The sequence below is a fragment of the Primulina tabacum genome, chromosome 3 (genome assembly GCF_025594145.1).
Source record: "Primulina tabacum isolate GXHZ01 chromosome 3, ASM2559414v2, whole genome shotgun sequence".
Lineage (NCBI taxonomy): Eukaryota > Viridiplantae > Streptophyta > Magnoliopsida > Lamiales > Gesneriaceae > Primulina > Primulina tabacum.
The window spans coordinates 49,662,820-49,679,232 of NC_134552.1; the positions used below are offsets into that span (position 1 = coordinate 49,662,820).

Consider the following 16,413-nt stretch of genomic DNA (forward strand, 5'->3'; position numbering starts at 1 on the left):
GCTGCATTAAAAACATCAAAGTGGTAATGATGTTCTATTGTAGTTTGCCGCTAGGAACGTCCAATCTTATATAGACAATCAAGGTCAGGTACATCAATTTCATTTCTTGAGCAAAAAACTTTAACTTCCTGAAGAAATTCATTCCACCCACATTCTCTAAATTCTTGAAGGCAAGTTTTGGTAGTAGTGACAAATGTGATAACCGTCAAAATGTCTTGAGATTTTCTTTGAAGAATTTGACAAAGAGTATTTGTTGTTCTCATAATTTTATGCATTAAGTGCAAAATAAACACAAATTCAAAGCTGCCATGTTTCTGTAAATCCCCCGAACTTCAGCCTTAACTCTTCCATTTGGAGAATAATCACTGAGAACTTCAAAAACTTTGCAAGTTGCAGTGTACATATCTATCAAGCTTTTTACCGAATCATAGTGAGAACTCCAACGAGTAGCTCCTGCTCGTTGCAAATTACCAATCTGGTTTGCACCACTTCCAGAATCACGTTCTCCAATTGACAACATATACTCAATTTCATTTCTCTGTGCAGTATGTAATTCAGCAATGCGCTTAGTAGAAGAAGTGACAATATTAACAATATTGTCCAAATGAGAAAAGAATTCCCAAATAACACTAACATCCTTAGCTGCAGAAACCAATGTCAGTTGTAAACGATGTGCAAAACAGTGGACATAGTATGCATAGGGACAATCTTTGAGAAATAATGCTTGAAGTCCATTCCACGCTCCACGCATATTGCTAGCACCATCATATCCTTGGCCTCTGATTTTCTTAACATGGAGATCATGATGAACAAGAACATTTGATATCTCATTTTTCAAATTCATTGAGGTAGTGTCACTAACACTTTTGATGGCAAAAAATCTTTCTGTCAAAATCCCATGATTGTTCACAAACCTCAATATAATGGCCATTTGCTCTCGTTTAGATATATCTCGGGCTTCATCAACAAGAATACAGAAGTATTTATCTCCAACTTCTTCACGAACCATCTGTCGTACTCTATTGGCCATAATATGTAAAATCTCTTTATGAATTTCTGGAGCGATATATTGGGCATTTTTTGGAGCATTCTCAAGCACAACTTCATCAATTTCTATATTCATTTTTGCAAAAGCCTTCACCAATTCAAGAAAATTTCCACGATTAGATGAAGATAGAGATTCATCGTTACCTCTAAAAGCACAACCTTGAAGTGCTAGCCAACGAACAGCTACAATTGAGGTGCTCAAACGCAGACGATTTTTCTCTTTTTCCTCTTTAGATTGTGCATGCATCACTTTATCAATATGTTGTGAGAGCCTCATCAAATTTTCAGCCCTTCTCTCACACATAGTATGAGGTGAAGAAGCTGCAGAACCAATATGGGCAAGAAAAGCACATGTTTTTCCTTGGTTTACCCTTTTCCAATTGTCAAATCCTTCATTGACCAATGCCGAGATATTAGATGAATAAACATCATTCAGGAAAAGAAAACAATAGAAACAATATGCCTTATTTGTTGAAGGCGAATACTCCAACCAATAAAATTTCTGAAACCATTTTTTCTGAAAACGACGATTCTGGCTTCCAAATTTTGTACATGGATACTCCAACATATCTGGTTGATAAGGCCCCATATTTAGATATGAACGTCTTATCTCATCTCGTACATTAACATGATATTCACATATCTGTTTTCTTTTTCCTGGATCTCGTTCAATAAAAGTAGACGAAGACTGATGATCGTCTCTAGGAGAGGAACATGAAGGAATTTGGATATTGGGAAATAGAAGACTTTCACTGGATTGATGTTGCATTGTAAGGACCGTAGGAATTGAAGTATCTTCACTAGCTTGACGATCTCTCTTCTTAAAGAAAGAGGATATCAATGTTTTTCCTTTCTTTGCAGCAGATTGATATTCCATTTTGAAATAGTTCAATTTATAATCCTAAACAAGAATAAAATAATTATTAACCAAATAAACAAGTAATAGTCACTCAACAACTCAACAACAAACAATCAAGAAACCACAAATCACACACAGAGAAGCTATAAAAAACAAAATAAAAAATGTATAGCCGATTCTTACCTGGATTGTTGCCTTGCCGATGAGCAATTCGATTTCTTCGGGAGTCCGCAATTCTATTCTGTCGCTAAAGGGCTTGGGACTTGGGAGAGAAATTTTGTAGAATTGAGGTGGGGCGGATAAGAGGATAAATTTGGTCTCATCCTTGTAAATGGACGGGACTTGATTGGACTAAGATATTGATGTACGACGGTTTTTGAAACAATAGCGACGGTTTTTCAAAAAACAGTCGCTATTATTAGCGACTGTTTGAATAAACCGTCACTAGTAGCGACGGTGCAATTAAAATCGTCGCCGATCCAGATCGGCGGCGGTTTTACTAAAACCGTCGCTAATGAAAAACCGTCGCTAAATTATTAAAAAAGTGCGCTGGGCTACAGCCCAGTACAACCCTAGAATACATCCGTCTCTGCTTAAATCCTTCACATTAAACTCCTAATCCTCGGCCAACCTACTGTCCCCAACAATAATCGGCCACCCCCACTTGCACCATTATTTATCCAACACATGGCTCCACCCCTTCATTCCTTCGGTCCACCCTTCTACCACCAAATGTCATCCTTTATGACTCACCAAGGACCTCCATGAACCTCCTAAACCAAGCCTAAATGAAGCACAAAGCTGATGTGCGACCAAACGCAGCGATCGTGCGAGCCTCTCCAAGGACACTACCCCAAAACGAGTAAACCCTTCCCTCCTACACCTCTCGGCCCCTTCCCAAATCTGTCCAAACCTTACGCCAGCTTCTCAACCTCGCTCTGCCCTCCTGTCCTTAACATTCACAAACAGCAACCCCTTGCACTAAAAACCCGAAAGCATGAGTATAAAACAAAGGATAGTAAGAACACTTGAAAATCGAATGTATAAATCATGTACAGTGCTAGATCGAAAGTTTTACGTGCATAAATACATGTACATCAGTAATATAGCGTGAATGATGCGAGAAGGATGTTACAAAGCGTGCCTTATGATGTTGATGATCAAAAACGAGAAGATGAAAGCTTCCTTTGCAAGAACAAGAGACCACCGAAGATTTTCCTCAAAGAAAAGCTCTGAACTCGAGGGAGGAATGCAGCTGGATAGGAGGGTGTCGGCTGAACACTCTTAGGTTTAGGTTAAATAATACTTAGTAGCTTAATTACATAGGTAATATTAGTTTATGGACCATAATTTGCATTTTAAAAGTTTTATAAGGGTTTTAAGTCCAACAAGTTTAAAAGTAGACCCATTAAATCCAAACGTACTTCCGAAAAATATTTCGTGTTGAAAAAATTTTGAAAATATTAGCCGAACCCTTAAAAATTCCCTGATTCGATAAAATTTTCGTACCGTAAAAATAAAATCCCGCGAGTAAAAATACCCAATAAAAACCCATTTCTTCAAAAATACCTTTAAAACATCTTACAATAATTAATAAAAATTAATCATCTAATAAAATAATTTTTCTGATAATTCTCCGGCCTCCGTTCCTCGTTCGAACGCGAAATACAACTTAAAAATCTATAATGCATTAACATTTAAAATTTCATGAATTAAATCATATCATCCATGAATTATGCATAAAAAGCATTAAATAAATAAACACATAATAAAAATAAAATTCTAGATTGCATGAACTTTAAATAAATCATGAATTAAACACAAATTCAGGGAATAAACATGCATTTACATACTTTAAAACAATTTAATAAAATACCAAATAAATTTAATAACTTCCATGCATATGGTTCTCGTGAACCTTCAAATTTTCGGGACGTTACAATATTAAAATAAAGACTGTTTATTACACTTGAGTCAATAAATTCTCCAGCCAACAGTTGACTTACATGACATCTACTCTAACAATCTCCCACTTGCCCTAGAGCCAACTACCCATAAACTTTAATCCCATTGCTTCGTGATGCTTTTCAAACAATGGTCCTGGCAAGGGCTTTGTAAGTGGATCAGCAAAATTATCTACAGAGGGGACTCTTTCGACTGATATGTCTCATCTTCCCACTATCTCCCATATGATGTGGAACTTCCTCAGTACATATTTGGATCGCTGATGAGACCTTGGTTCCTTTGCTTGCGCAACGGCACCAGTGTTGTCTCAGTACAACGGAACTGGATCAACTCCATTGGGAATAACGCCCAACTCTTGGACAAAATTCCTCATCTAAACTGCCTCTTTTGCTGCAGCAGATTCAACAATGTATTCAGCTTTAGTGGTGAAATCCGCAACGATGTCTTGCTTGAAATTTTTCCAATAGACAGTCGCACCATTTAGCACGAATATAAAACCAGAGGTCGATTTCGAATCATCTACGTCACATTGGAAGCTAGAATCAGTGTAGTCTTCCAATTTCAATTCTCCATCCCCATAGACCATGAACAAGTTCTTAGTCCTTCTCAAGTACTTAAGGATATCTTTCATGGCCTTCCAATACATTGGAACAGGGTTCGCCTGATATCTGCTTGTAACAATCAGAGCGTAAGCAACGTCAGGATGTGTCTATATCATACCATACATGATACTACCAATGGCTGACGCATATGGAATACATGTCATCATCTCTATCTCTTCATCAGTTTTGGGACACAAAGCTTTAGATGGAGTAACACCATGACACATTGGTAAGTATGCTCTCCTGGACTCTTCCATGGAGAATCGCTTCAAAATGGTATCGATATAAGTGGCTTGGGTGAACCCCAGCATCCTCTTTGATCTATCTCTATAGATTTGTATTCCCAATACATAGAATGTTTCACCCATGTCTATCATGGAGAATTTACTTGATAACCATACTTTAGTTGATTGCACTAATCCTACATCATTCACAATGAGTAGGATGTCATCAACATAAAGTACTAGGAATGTCACTGCACTCCCACTAACTTTCTTGTACACGCATGATTCCTCAGGATTCTTAGCAAAACCAAACTCTTTGATAGTGCTATCAAATCTGAGGTTCCAACTCCTTGGCGCCTGCTTGAGACCATATATTGATCTTTGAAATTTGCATACCTTATGCTCACTTCCTACTGATATGTATCCCTCAGGTTGATACATATAAATTTCTTTTTGATGTCTCCATTGAGGAATGCAGTCTTTACATTCATTTGTCATATCTCATAGTCATACCATGCTACTATAGCTAGCAATATTCTAATGGAATTAAACATAGCAACTGGTGAAAAAGTTCTCATAGTCAACTCATTCTTTGAGTATAACATTTTGCAACCAGTCTTACTTTGAAGGTCACTACCTTCCCATCCGCCCCAAGCTTTCTTTTGTAGATCCATTTGCATCCTATGGGAACGATTCCCTCGGGTGGATCCACTAATGTCTAGACTTGGTTTGAATACATAGAGTCCATTTCAGACTGCACGGCTTTAAGCCATTTGGTTGAATCAGTATCAGATATTGCTTCTTTGAAATTCATTGGATCACATCCAACACAATGCTCATCACGGCCTTGTTCATGAAGAAGCGTATATCTTGCAGGTGGTCTAATAACCCTATCAGACCTTCTAGGAGCTTGTACTTCAACTACTGGTTGTTGAGGATTAGATTCAACTTCTACAGTTGATGGAGTATCTTGTATTTCTTCAAGTTTTATCATCTTGCCTTTTCTATCTAATAGAAATTCCTTTTCAAAAAGGTGGCATTTCTTGAAACAAACACTTTTGATTCATTGGGATGATAGAAATAATATCCAACATAATTCTTTGGATATCCTACAAAGTAGCACAAAGTGGATCTACTATCAAATTGGTCTCCCACTGGCTGCTTCACGTAAGCAGGACATATCCATATTCTCATGTAAGAATATTTGGGAGTTTTTTCCATCTTTATCTCATATGGTGTTTTATCCACTGCTTTATTATGGACATTATTCAACAACATTGCCGCATTTTCAAGCGCAAAGCCCCAAAACGATATAGGCAATTCAGTGAATCTCATCATGGATCGAACCATGTCCATCAAGGTTCGATTACGACGTTCAGAAACACCATTCAATTGTGGTGTTGCTGGTGAAGTCCACTGTGAGAGAATCTCATTCTCTTTTAGATAATCAAAAAATTCAGCACTTAAGTATTCTCCATCTCGATCAGATCGAAGTCAGATCTGAATTATTTGAACCTTTCAAATGCTTCAGATTTGTGTTTCATAAACATACTCATACCTCGAATGGTCATCAGTAAAGGTAATGAAGTAGGATTGCCCATATTTTGTGCTAACACTTAGCGGGCCACAAATGTCTATGTGGATCAAATACAATAGACCATGCGCACGTTCCACGTTTCCATTGAATGAAGTCTTTGTCATTTTTCCTTTTAGACATGATTTACAAGTAGGTAGAGAATTTATGTCTGACAAGTCAAACATGCCTTCTCCCACTAGTTTGTGCATCCTTCTTTGGGAAATGTGACATAATCTAGCGTGACATATTTGTGTGGGATTTGGATCATCTAACTTTCTTTTGTTTGTTGTTGAAATCATGTTTACTTGGACATTCACTTATCATTTTCAGAACATTTCTGGCACATATAATTTCTTATGTCCAGACTTCTTGCAGTGAAATAAATATGTTTTAACTTATCGGGCTTTGTAGGCCTTTTAAGTGTCTTTCAAAGTTTGCCTCTTACTGGGTTTGCTTTTCTTGTAAGGGGCAGAACATTTCTTTCTCTTACCTTGTGAGCCATTTTTCGTCTGACGAAAGACTCATTAGAAAATCAGTAATTCCCTGTTTTATGGTGATATCATAAGTTATAAGCGTATTGACTAGCTCTTCAAGGCTATCTTCTATCTTATTCAAATTGAAGTTTACCATAACCCCGTCAAATGAAGAAGAGAAAGACAACAAATTGATGTCATCAATTAACTCATTAGGAATCATATGTACACCACGCTCATGGGCCAGAGCTCCATCTTGCATGGATGTAGTCATGAGCTTTTAAAAATGGTTTGCATCACTGTACGAGTTTCATGTACCATGCAACTCTTGCATGTGTATTCGAATGTCAACAACATTCAACATTTCCTCAAACTGTCCCTACAGTTCAGTTGACATAGAAGCGAGCATGTTACACTTTAGCTTGCATACTATGGTCCTACCATCTTGCACGCTTTGTCAGTTCAGCAGGACTGACTTTAGTGTGTATGTCATTTTCTCCGAATCTAGAACAATTTTTCCAACCAGTCTTGAAAATTAGATTCAGTTAGCTTGTTAATAACAAAAATTGATTACGTGACGAAATCGAAAATATACTGATATGGAAACAGAATAATGGTTGCTGATTATTTTAAAATAATTTTAAGATATAAAATAAGGATTTTTATTTTATAAATTCTCTCCCACTATTTTGACATTTTCACCACCCTTTGATGAAAAAGGAAATCGTATTTCCTTAGTAGGCACGTAGAGTCCAATTAGCCAATTATAATCCCGAATAATATCAGTCAATTATAATTTCTAAAAAGTAGAATCCAATTGCATCCATATGCAACCTCCGCGTGTTTTGCCTCACGTTTAATAAGGACCCAATAATATGACGCCGTTTATTTTCGCGTGTCAAACCGACCCATCAATATTGAATTTTAGTAGACGGTCGCCATGAGTTCCCCCAATAATATGAGCCGAAGTCATGGAGTTCCACTCAATTCACATCATATGTCCGGTGGAAGTCACGGCTTTCCGGCGTCCAGGCCTCCCCAATAATATGAGCCAGACACTGTCCGCGGGTAGCGATCAACATGCAACCACGGTTGATGGAAGGCAAGAAAAAATTAAACTCTTTTAATTTTTACTTTTACGGTTTGATATGAATTTTGAATCATATTCAAAATGAGGAATTTTAATTTTAAAATTGTCTCATCATTTAATTTTTAAAATTGCGTGCCACGAGTTTGTATGTTTGCCGGATCCATGCAACTATATTATCTAATAATATACATACATGCATACTACTATATATCGCATATATATCATAATATGACATTCAACAATAAATAAGGATGATCGATCGCCAACACTATTGGATCCATGTGAGCCAAACATGGATCCAGGTCCAAAACTTAGGTGAATGCAGGGATGCAAATGCAACTATTACAATAGCTTCCAATATTTTACATGTGTTCATCTTGTACATCGGGCCCACCATCTTTCAGTCTTGATCTCCCACTATTTCTAATAATTACATTTACATAGTCATGGCACATAAGGGATACATCTCAAGGGGTGGGAATGGGCCATAAATCAGGCCCACTTTAATAATATCAAATATTAACAAAATGAATAAAAAAGTAAAATATCCTAACATACATTTTAATTTTTCTAAAATTAATTTTCAAAAAGAAAAATTGAACCAATTTTCAAAAATATCAATTTTACCCAAAAATTTGAAAAATAAGAAAATCGCACCCTATGCCCAAATAATTCAAGCCCATTATCCAGAACAGTGCCCGAGACGTTCCCGGAAAGCCGCCCGCGCACTCCCCGAACGATTTGGGCAGTCCCAGGCACGCTCTGCGCGCCTGTGCCCACAACCGTGCGCTTGCTGCGCGCCGACCGCGCGCGCAGCGTGCGGACATTCCGCACGGCGCGCACAGCGCCGTGCGCGCACGCTGCGAGCCCCCTTGCGCGGCCCTGCGCGCATGGGCTGCCCGGAACAGTTCCGGGCATAAACAAATTTTTTTTTGTGGAAAAATAATTTTAATGGTGCTACAATTTTCTGAAAAATTTTCTTGTGTGGTTAGAAAAATAAATATTCAATATCAAAACCATACGATTTAGAAAAACCTGGCTCTGATACCACTGTTGGATCTCAGTTTCTCGTGCCCAAAATGCAGCGGAAGTTTTAAAATTTTATTTTTATTTTGACAATCAAAATATTTGTTTGAGAACTCGTATGGTTTTATATATTGAAACATTCATAGAGCGTTAAAATATTATACATTTGGTGAATTAAATCACTTGGCTCCAACTAATCTAGTATAGGCGGATATAGCTCTTGATAAATCCATACGATCTTTTTTCAAGAACTCCTTTCTTTATTCTTCTAATCAGGTCCATGACTAGATGATTTGTTCATCTTCTAATTTTCACTAGAAAAATTAGAAGAGATTTTACGTTGGAGATCAAAGTTTGAGAGACGGCTCAAACTTTTCCCAAAGAGAAGTGGCCGAAATTTGGAAAGGAGGAGGAGCGTGATTTTTCGAAAATCATTATGATGGAGGCTAGGGTTATTGCTTGATTATTACTTTTAATAATTAAGCCATGACCTAATTCATATAATTAACATTAATGTTCTTGATTAATTAATTGGGCTAGTCCAACTAGTTTAATTAATTAATCAAAGTTCATTAAGAACTTTAATTATTTAGCATGTTGGACTTGTACTCCTACAAGCCCATTAAACATACTTCCCACCAATTTTAATTTAATATTTAATAAACTCAACTTTTGAGCTTAATAAATTAAATCTATTATAAGTTCAACATTTGAATTTATTATTTAAATTATAATTCAACTCTTTGAATTTTATCACCTCCAAAATTAAATATTTAATAAACCCAGCTTTTGAGTTAATAAATTAAATTATCAGATTTTATAAATTCAACTCCTTGAATTTATTCTCCCAAATTTTATAAATTCATAAATTCAACTTATTGAATTTACTATCTTATAAATTCAACTACTTGAATTTATTTTCTCAAAATTTAATTATAATAAATTCAACTCATTGAATTTACTATATCATAATATAAATTCTACTCCTTGAATTTATTCTCTCAACGGGAACAAACGATCCAGTGCTTGTATGACCCTCAATGGTTCAGGGATACAGCTAGCTGTGAGTTCACAACTCCTTGTTATTCAGGACATAATCCTTTATCCGTGCTTAACTTTGCTTGCCCGTTCTATGTATCAACAATTGATCATCAGAATGTCAGAAATCATATTTCTGATTAAACACATCGAATCATGGTAAGAGCGTCTAGTTGCATCGCCCCATGATTCCCTAGATATCACTGATAGTGCCTGCAAGAACCAGTCGATTATGATTAGCGTACAGTACGATCCCTTCATTTCATATATCCCGATCGAATCTGCAACCATTGGTTCATCGAGGGTTGCATAATAATTCGATAACTATGTGATACATGTCAATAGTGGCATCGCATGTACTATTGGAGAACTCCTTCTCTAACGTACATCTCATACTCTGGCCAGAGATTCCACGCACTGCTATTTTATCAGATCACATAGGATATCCACACCCATAGGTGAGCGGTGAATCCTTGACTACAATGCACTGGCTCCTATATGTGTCGCAACTGTACCCAACCTCGCCATCTGATGACTCTCCTGGAGCCGGTAAACGAGTCAAAGCACAACCCTAGCATATAGAGCCTCAGTGTTGTCCCGGGTCATAAGGACTAATGGTGTACAATCATAACCACGGACTTATCCTCTCGATGATGATAACCACTTGGAAAGTTCGAGGGAGGGTTGTTCGGTATAATCATCATATGACTACCCATTTGCATGTTTGGACATCTCTATTCCCTTACCAAGAAACGCAGTACACAACATCACAGATGCTAGTCTCGAGCTCAAGCAAACTTTATCCTTATTTTAGACGGCTGAATCGACTAGGAACGAATTTAGAATATGCAGTGTTTACAAATGAGTTTCAACATCGAATTACGATTCATTTGCATTAAAGCATAATCAAGGACTTTATCTATGCTGATTGCATGGGTATATAGATAAAATAAAATGAAACCATTAAAAAGTAAATTATATTAAAATAAAGATTGTTTATTACACTTGAGTCAACAAATTCTCCAGCTTCCCGGGAAAATTGGTGCTTCCCGGAACATTTTGTATTCTGATTCACAACTGATCACTCAGCAGATAAAAGGCATTTATGAAGCTAAGGATGAAAAGATGCTTAAATATCTCAAGCTCATTCAAGCCAAGGCAGAAGCTTTTGTGGATTGGAGTAATGAGCAGATACCCTGGGACGAGAATGAGGAAGCAGACGCTTTGGCGAAGATGGCCGCCTCTTTATCAAAAGTCAGTACCCGAGAAGTATTGCATGTTTCCTGGCAAATCCTCTCCAGAAGAAGAGACATTGCCAGCACCAGAGGATTCTTGGATGACACCCCTGATCAAATTTATTGTAAGTAATGAATTACCTGAAGACAAAGCTCGAGCTCAGAAGATCAAAAGACAAGCTCTCAAGTTTGTTCTGTTAAATAATATCTTATACATAATTTCATTTCAGGGACCTCTGTTAAAGTACTTATCTATAGGAGAGGTGGATTATGTCCTCCGGGTGATTCATGAAGGGTGTTGCGGAGGGCATCTAGGAAGAATAACATTAGCCCAGAAACCAATGCTTGCCAGATTTTGGTGGCCCACTATTAGCCAAGACTCTGCCCGAGTGGTCCGAGCTTGTGAGGGTTGTCAACATCAGTCTAATTTTCAGCACAGCCTGACCACTCTCATGAAGCTTATATGGGCATCTTGCCCCTTTATCAGTGGGACATGGACATTGTTGGTTCCTTTCCAGTTTCCCGGGCTCAGAAGAAATTTCTGTTGGTGGCTGTTGATTATTTTTCTAAGTGGGTAGAGGTCGAGCCTCTGGCAAGGATTAGTGAGCATGAACTTTTGAAGTTTCTATGGAAGAATATTTATGCCGATTTGGAGTCCTCAGGAGACTAATCTCGGACAATGGGAGGCAGTTTCAAGGAAAAGAGATCACGGCTTGGTGCCAAGAAATGAAAATCATTCAGTCTTTCACTTCAGTTGCCTATCCTCAAGCAAATGGAAAAACAGAGGTGGTGAACAGAATTACTGTGCAAGTCTTGAAAACTATGCTACAGGGCAAAGTAAAAGACTGGGTGGAGGAATTGCCTAGTGTTCTCTGGGCATACAGAACTACTCCTCGAGCACCTACTCGAGATACTCCTTTTAATCTGGTATATGGTTCTGAAGCAGTTCTTATAGTTGAAATCGGGCAATCTTCTACCAGGGTAGAATCTTACCCGGATGACAATGATCAAAGCGGGCAATGGAATTCGATCTAGTAGAAGAGAAGAGAGAGCAGGCTCTAATTCGAATGAAAGCTTACCGAGGCCGGGTTATGAAATCATACAACAAGCGAGTCTGAATCCAAGACTTTCAGATAGGAGATTTGGTGATGAAAAAAGTCAATCCAGCCGGAGATGATTGGAAAATTGGAAGCTCGATGGGAAGGACTTCTTAAAATAACTCGGAAAGTTAGCTCGGAAGCTTTTTATATGGAGGATGCCCAAGGACGCTATCTCAAGCGACCATGGAATATATTTCATTTAAAGAAGTATTTTGCTTGAAAGAGGTAATTATTTGTTTGAATACATAATGAGAGTTCCGTTCTTCTAAGAAAGTATGATTATGAATGTTATATCTAAAACTCGGAAGGTACAAAGCCCCCGGTTAATCTATAAGTCCCGGGACATGATCCCTGGCCCAAAGCTCATTACCTTGGTTATTAATAAACCCAGGGCTCTCCACCATGGCTCGGGGCACCACACCTCAACCATTCCCAAGTCCCAGGACATGATCCCCGGCCCAAGGCTCCGTACCTTGGTTATTAATAAGCCCAGGGCTCTCCACCCTGGCTCGGGGCTCCTCACCTCGGCCATTCACAAGTCCCGGTACATGATCCCCGGCCCAAGGCTCCGTACCTTTGTTATTAATAAGCCCAGGGCTCTCCACCCTGGCTCAGGGCTCCGCACCTCGACCATTCACAAGTCCCGGGATATGATCCCCGACCCAAGGCTCTGTACCTTGGTTATTAATAAGCCCAGGGCTCTACACCCTAGCTCGGGGCTCCACACCTCGACCATACACAAGTCTAGGGACATAATCTCCGGCCCAGGGTTTCGTACTCTGGTTATTGAAAAAATCCAGAGCTCTTTACCCCCTGACTGAGAGGTTTTACACCTCGATCATTTTACTAAGTACAGGGATTTTAGCCTAGGGCTCAACATCCCGACTCTTTACTTGAAGTGACCGGTTAATCTCCAACACTTAGAAAATTTATTTTATCATTCATGAGCATTTCGTGATTAAATTTTTCTAAGACCCGGCTATGAAGTTATGATGCAAGGGGTATGGGGAAAAATGCAATATTTAAAAAGGAAGGATTTCATTAATGGAAAGACCCGAAGGAGGTGATTAACAAAAGAGGAAAAAACAAAAGAAAAATTACAATCCTACTCTAAATTTATTGAAGCAGGCTGCTCCCCAGCTTACCCTTTTGTATTCTTCTCGGCCTCCGCATTAGCTGCATCGTCCTTGGGAAGGGAGTCGATGGCTTTATTGATATCCGAGAAGCCTTCCTTATCTACAGAGAGGAGACCCTCCTCCTCAAACTGCTCCTGACATTTTTCAAAGCCGACTATGAAGTAGTTGTCAGATTTATCTTCAACACCCGCTTGAAACTCCGAGTATTTGAGGAAAGAGGTTCGCCACTCCTCCTGAGTAAGCTGCAGGGCCCCCAGCTTGTCCTCGGCAGCAATGGCTCGATGCTGCTGTTGGCTGGCTTCATCCTCAAGATTGCGAGTTCTGGACTCCAAGAAGGAAACCCACTTCTGCAAGCTTTCTTCCCGGCGCTAGCTGTCATCCCGAGCATTTTGAGCAGAGGACAGTTGTTGAGTGGCCGCTTCCAGGGAAGACCAGAGGCCGACAGTTTCTTCTTCATGGGCTACATTTATCCGGGCCAACTCTTCATGTATTTGCCGGTAGAGATCATGAGTGGCTCGGGCCCTACCAGCTTCTTTCTTGGCCACTAAGGCCACTTCTTCAAATGCCGAGATCAGCATCTGAACGACCTGGTCAAAAGCATACAAAATGAGTTAGTAAGAAAAAAACTGAGGAGGTGGAGTTAGACATTTCTAAGAAGGATAAAAGGAACTTACGTGAATAACTAGAGATAAAGGCCCGAGGGCGGGGAGTTCGTCGGAGATTGGAGGAAAACGCCGTGCGTCGGAGAGATCTGGAGAGAATTTGAATTTCAGAAAGTGACAAATGAAGAGGGTGGCTTATTATATATAGGCGGAGTAAGGAGTTAATCTCAACCGTTGATCTAAAGTTGAATCAGACGATCAGGAGACATCTTGGAAATTGTGCAGGTAGGTGAAAGGACGTGCACGGATATCGAAACGTCAGACTTATCATATTCTCGGAATACGAAACGTTTCGGACCGTTGGAATTCTAGGGTATACGTTATCATGACATCATCTCCACTGCCCGAGAAGACAAAACGACAAAAATATTTTTAAAGTCCGGGAGACACGAGGCCCCGACGTCTTATTCAAAGTCCGGGTGACACGAGGCCCCGGTGTTTTATTTAAAAGCCCGGGAGACTGAAGCTTCCGGCACCTCATCCAATCTCTAGGATATTTGAAGCCCCCGATGCTTTTATGAATTTGAACTGATTTCTTGCTATTGAAGACCAAAAATTACTAATCAGGATAGCGAGCAAGACTCTAGCCCGACTATTTAAGGGATGGGTGGTGATACCCCCATAAGAGCCCGGGTCATGGATGACCCGAGAAACTAAATGGATAGCCCAAATTAGGGTCAATATGCAGATTATTTTCTTCAGCAGCCGGGCATGGGGATGCCCGAGATATTTTCTTCCGGGCAATCAAGAGCCTGGGCTCTCGTGCAAGCTCCCGGGAACTTTTACCCGGGCTACCTCGAGAAGCGCACCACACTCGAGTGTATCAGTATGGGCTACCTTATGCTTGACAATCATTTCTGTCAGAACGACATGAGTTTTGGCGTGTCAGAGAAGTCATCAGAAGTAGGGTATGGGCAGCCGCATTACCATACTTAGCAGGTGGGCAATGAAAGCAAGATAATCATGAGATTTCCTCCTATAAATAGCAGATATATTTCTCATTTATAGATTCAGAAATTTTGAACTCTCAAGCACTCACGTATATCACCACATATACATCCATTTTACTCTTCTTCACATGCTGACTTAAAATCGGAGTGGCGGCGCCGGACACTCCTCCGGCGTCCATTCACGAGTCATCTCATTGTCTGCATGTTACAGTTGAAGCCATATTACAGAGAAATAACTTCATCACAAGTTGTATTCCTTTGCTTATTTTCCTAAATACGACACTTATATCATTATCCAGTAGATTGTCCCGACTTTACTCATCTGATTTACCCGGATCACATCATGGAGGTTCTTGGAACACTTCACATATCCATTGCTCATGATAAGGATCATTCAAGATTAAAAAAAAAAATATTTTATGCTACGTGTACTTGTGGAACATGTGAATTAAGTGCACAACCAGAGAGGCTATAAATTCATTTTTAATGAACGTTTGGTATAGGTGACGAGGTAAAGAAGAAATGTTGTGTAGAAAGTTAAATATTTTAAAAATGTATAGAATACTTCGTTATCGATATAAATGAAAAAAAAATTGATTCTCTCATTTAAATTCCTCACAATTATTTTATTTAATTTCACGTGTTTGGGATCATAGAATGGCTTCCTCCTAGAGTCTAAAAACAACTCGATAAACTAAAATTCAAAACAATTGTAGGTTAAGTTATCAGTATTGTAAAAAATGATACTCAGATTTCAGTAAATAATTTATTAAAAAAAAGTTCTCCTCATAACAAGTAATTCCGTTGTAGCAAATCTTCCATATAACATGGCAAATTCGGCACCTTTGCTGTGCCCCGGCAGCGGATGGGTTTTGTTTCCAAATTCTAATAATAATTTATTATTATTATTTTCTGTTAAGAATCTTTTTAATATTTACTAATATATATTTTTAAAAATAAAATAACAAAGCAAAGTAATTTGTTACTTCTTCAACAAATATTAGTGTTATCGCGTACGAGTCTGAGGAGATCTCCGTAGCAAATTGGAGCAGATACGGGGATGTTATTCACACCTACGTACCCACTCCTATAATTAATAATAATAAAAATACACATTGATCAACTTAAAGAGTATTTGAAGCAGAGATGTGAACTTAAAAAGGGGTAGAAGGGGTGACGTATGAGGGTTTGAAATCTCCTAATATCCATAAACAAATTCGTGTCTATTTGTTTAATCCCTGCAGAATCGAGGATGTAGATTCCCTGATTAAGAGATGTGGAAGGGGGATATAATTGGGAGACGGATATGAAAATAACAAATCCCACCTCCAGTCTCATTATTTTCCCCAATTTAAAGGTTTGATTTAGGAACTGTGATTCAAGTTCTAACAAACTATTTATAGGAAACATGGAAGGATTATTATTTAAAT

General features: G+C 38.7%; 1 protein-coding gene across 1 annotated transcript; it reads right to left on the reverse strand.

Moving 5' to 3' along the window:
- Window positions 1-274: 274 nt before the first annotated feature.
- Window positions 275-2,201, reverse strand: LOC142538765 (uncharacterized). Its single transcript, XM_075644065.1, has 2 exons — window positions 2,090-2,201; window positions 275-1,948 (listed from the first exon to the last, which is right to left on the reverse strand). Exon 2 carries the CDS (start codon window positions 1,922-1,924, stop codon window positions 275-277), a length of 1,650 nt encoding a protein of 549 aa, XP_075500180.1. The 5' UTR covers window positions 1,925-1,948; window positions 2,090-2,201.
- Window positions 2,202-16,413: the final 14,212 nt, after the last annotated feature.

Coding starts and splice junctions, on each gene's coding strand:
- LOC142538765 (XM_075644065.1), bottom strand. CDS start 1,924: ATGGAATATCAATCTGCTGCAAAGAAAGGAAAAACATTGATATCCTCT.